This window comes from Phalangium opilio, unplaced genomic scaffold (genome assembly GCF_054372755.1).
Source record: "Phalangium opilio isolate 3A_F unplaced genomic scaffold, DU_Popi_V2 ptg001304l_1, whole genome shotgun sequence".
NCBI lineage: Eukaryota > Metazoa > Arthropoda > Arachnida > Opiliones > Phalangiidae > Phalangium > Phalangium opilio.
Genome location: NW_028324256.1, coordinates 472,827 through 475,528, shown reverse-complemented (window position 1 = coordinate 475,528; position 2,702 = coordinate 472,827). Strand labels below are relative to the sequence as shown.

Here is a 2,702-nt window from a genome sequence, read left to right as displayed (position 1 = left end):
GTTTTAAGGGGATCCATTCTCAGGCTCTTAATTTCATTAATCAAAAATGTCTTGATTAGAATCAAGTCCTAAAAAGTATCGATAAGACTAAGGTTATCACTTGACTGAAGGATTAGATATTAATTTTTCTTTTTAATTGAAACTTAAAGGCATGCTTAGGAAAAAACAACGTTCCATTACCGTTTTCCGTTGAAATAACTTATTTTACAGGTAATCAATTTCAAAAATTTACTTATCTCGGATTTTCGGGCACAATTCCATTCCCCCAAAACATTTTATCATTACATTAATTACTTTTGAGAGAGTACGTGTATGACATTGAGTTTTAAAACGTTCCCTCATTTGTGCCCGGCATGCTTCGCAGTGGATACGTTTTAAAACAATGGCGGAAAATTAAGTAGGGACAGCTAGATTTTTACTCGTGGTTATGAAAAATGATGTAATGTCTAGTGTACTTCAGTCAACAGTCATACTGTTCATTCTCATAGCTCAGGACATGATTAATGTTGCTCACTATTTCTCTCTCTCGTTTCAAACAATGGTTAGAGACCATTCAGTGCCGAGGGTCGCACATGAATATATTTCAACTACAGTTTACATCAATTCTCCGTGGTCGTACTATTAGCGGGTTAAGCACTAATTTGTTCAGAACATGTCTCGAAAGTGTGCTTGTTGTAAGTTTTTAAAGCAGTGTTGCCAATGTGTGGGTAATTTCCCACATCGTGGGAGATTTAGGTTTGGTTTTAGGCTCTGTGGGGAAAAAGTAATATTTTTCCGAAATCAATCAAGTGTCGGAATTTTCCTGTTCAAGGGTTAATAGTGCAAAATTTTCAAAAATGCACTAATTTTAACTGCACAGTTAAAATTAGTGCATTTTCGAAAATTTTATCCGGTTTATTAATTTCAAGCGACATTTTGAAATAAATTCGGAGATTTTAAGTTTGGCACTGAAAAAAAAAGAAAGCATATTTTGAGAATTTTAAAGCTTTATAGCATTTGTACATATTGTCGAAGCCATGCGGAGTGATATTTTATATTAAACTTAGTGTGATAAAATAGTCCAGATAAATATGACTGTAAAAAAGGGGGTGTGGGAAATGCGGCAAATTTTTAAAATGGAAGTGGGAAAACCCACTTTCTAACATTAGCAACACTGATTTGAAGGTTTTGGTCATGGCTAAACAGACCGCTCATTCAGTTTTTTTATTGTTTTAAAGCTTATTTTGACACGTTATCAAAAGTAGGAGGGTATGGGAGGGGATAGGGTTACAGAAAGTAATTATACATTTGAAATTATTCCTTAATTTTAAAATGACCATGCGCGTATGTTGACACTCCATCGATGATGAATCTCTTATCATCGCAAGGATTAAGAGCGAGTTTCTTCTGAGTAATGGAAAATAGTTCGTGTTTGACACTGACTCTCCTCTTCATCTCCTCAGTGGTGAGTTTACGTTGAAGTAGGCATTCCTTGTATTGAGCGTGACGTATCTTCTTTTTGACGACGCGACGACAGATTCCCTTCGCCGTCTTCTTTTCACCTTTTGCCGACAAGATGCTGTACATTTTCGGCCGCAAGCCGCAGAACTCTTGAATCTGGACGCTGCTGAGTTCGTCCTTGAACTTTCCGAGGGCCTTCTTGTTCTCCTCGCTGAAGAGCGGATGTTCCTTGGGGTAGGCGGAAAAGTCGAACATCTCCTTCATCTGGCAAAGTCCCGAGGCAAATCGTCGGTGAAAATCTGATAGGTCAGGCTGTTGAAAGTAGAAAAAAGGATTTAAATCTAGTAAACGTTTTTAAAAAAATCATACCTGTGTCGGTAAAAAGAAGTTTGAGGTCGTCGCCATATTTTGCCTTCATAGTGTTGTAATGGAAGTCGTACATGACAAACTTTGAGAGGTCCAAGATTGCGAAACCGGTGTAAATGGGTCGGTCCAACTTGAGGGATTTCTTCAGACGATGGATCCCGACCAGCTCGTTCCTAAAGATGGTGAACCTCTGGAATGTTGGCGAACTGGCCTTCTTGATTGCCATCTCCCGGGTCTGGACAAGATCAAAGTTCATCCTGTTGCGGAGGTTTTCCATCGTCTTCCCGAAAACACTGTTAATAGATAAAAATTTTGATTAATTTACGTGTGAAATAATAACTTAGCGTAGCGTAGATGCGTACCTATTGTTGGCCAACTTGAAAAAATCTTTCTCAAAGTCGTTCACTGCCTGCTTCCTTTTCTCCGTGTTGAACTCGATAAATGGTTTTAACCACGCACCCTGCTCGAATGTGAGTATTCGATGGATTTTCCCCAATTTCATCCCCTTAGCGATGTAAAACTTGAGATTCCGGTAGTGGAGAACATATTTTTCCCTATTGTAGAGCGTGGGGACTAACTATGGGACGCTATCCTGTACGTTAATTTTCAGTTTGTTTAACTGTTCAATCGAATACGGTGAAAGCTCATCCGCGTTAATAACTCTACGTTCGGGTGCTAAGGGTAGACAGTTATGTTCTTCGTGCAAACTTTCCGGGTACACAAGATCCACCTCCAGGATAAAACCCTGGGGATCATCGTCTGGGTGATTCAAGATAATTTCACGAGTGAAATCTTGACATGGTTGAATCCATCGAAATCCTCTCATCGGCAGGTGATGACACATTACGGTGCCGTAAAGGTTAATACAGTCTAGGTAGGTAATGTAAGAGCTACGT

General features: G+C 39.1%; 1 protein-coding gene across 1 annotated transcript; it reads right to left on the bottom strand.

Annotated features, from left to right (window-relative positions):
* Positions 1-1,293: 1,293 nt before the first annotated feature.
* Positions 1,294-2,351, bottom strand: LOC149583990 (uncharacterized). Its single transcript, XM_089863966.1, has 3 exons — positions 2,169-2,351; positions 1,810-2,099; positions 1,294-1,739 (listed from the first exon to the last, which is right to left on the bottom strand). Exons 1-3 carry the CDS (start codon positions 2,306-2,308, stop codon positions 1,294-1,296), a joined length of 876 nt encoding a protein of 291 aa, XP_089720092.1. The 5' UTR covers positions 2,309-2,351.
* Positions 2,352-2,702: the final 351 nt, after the last annotated feature.

What these genes read in the sequence shown, in the direction of transcription:
- LOC149583990 (XM_089863966.1), bottom strand. Translation starts at nt 2,308, where the DNA reads ATGAAATTGGGGAAAATCCATCGAATACTCACATTCGAGCAGGGTGCG. An exon ending in TTCAAGTTGGCCAACAATAG is followed by an intron (nt 2,100 to 2,168) that starts GTACGCATCTAC and finishes ATCTATTAACAG; the next exon opens with TGTTTTCGGGAAGACGATGG. An exon ending in ACTTCTTTTTACCGACACAG is followed by an intron (nt 1,740 to 1,809) that starts GTATGATTTTTT and finishes CTGACCTATCAG; the next exon opens with ATTTTCACCGACGATTTGCC.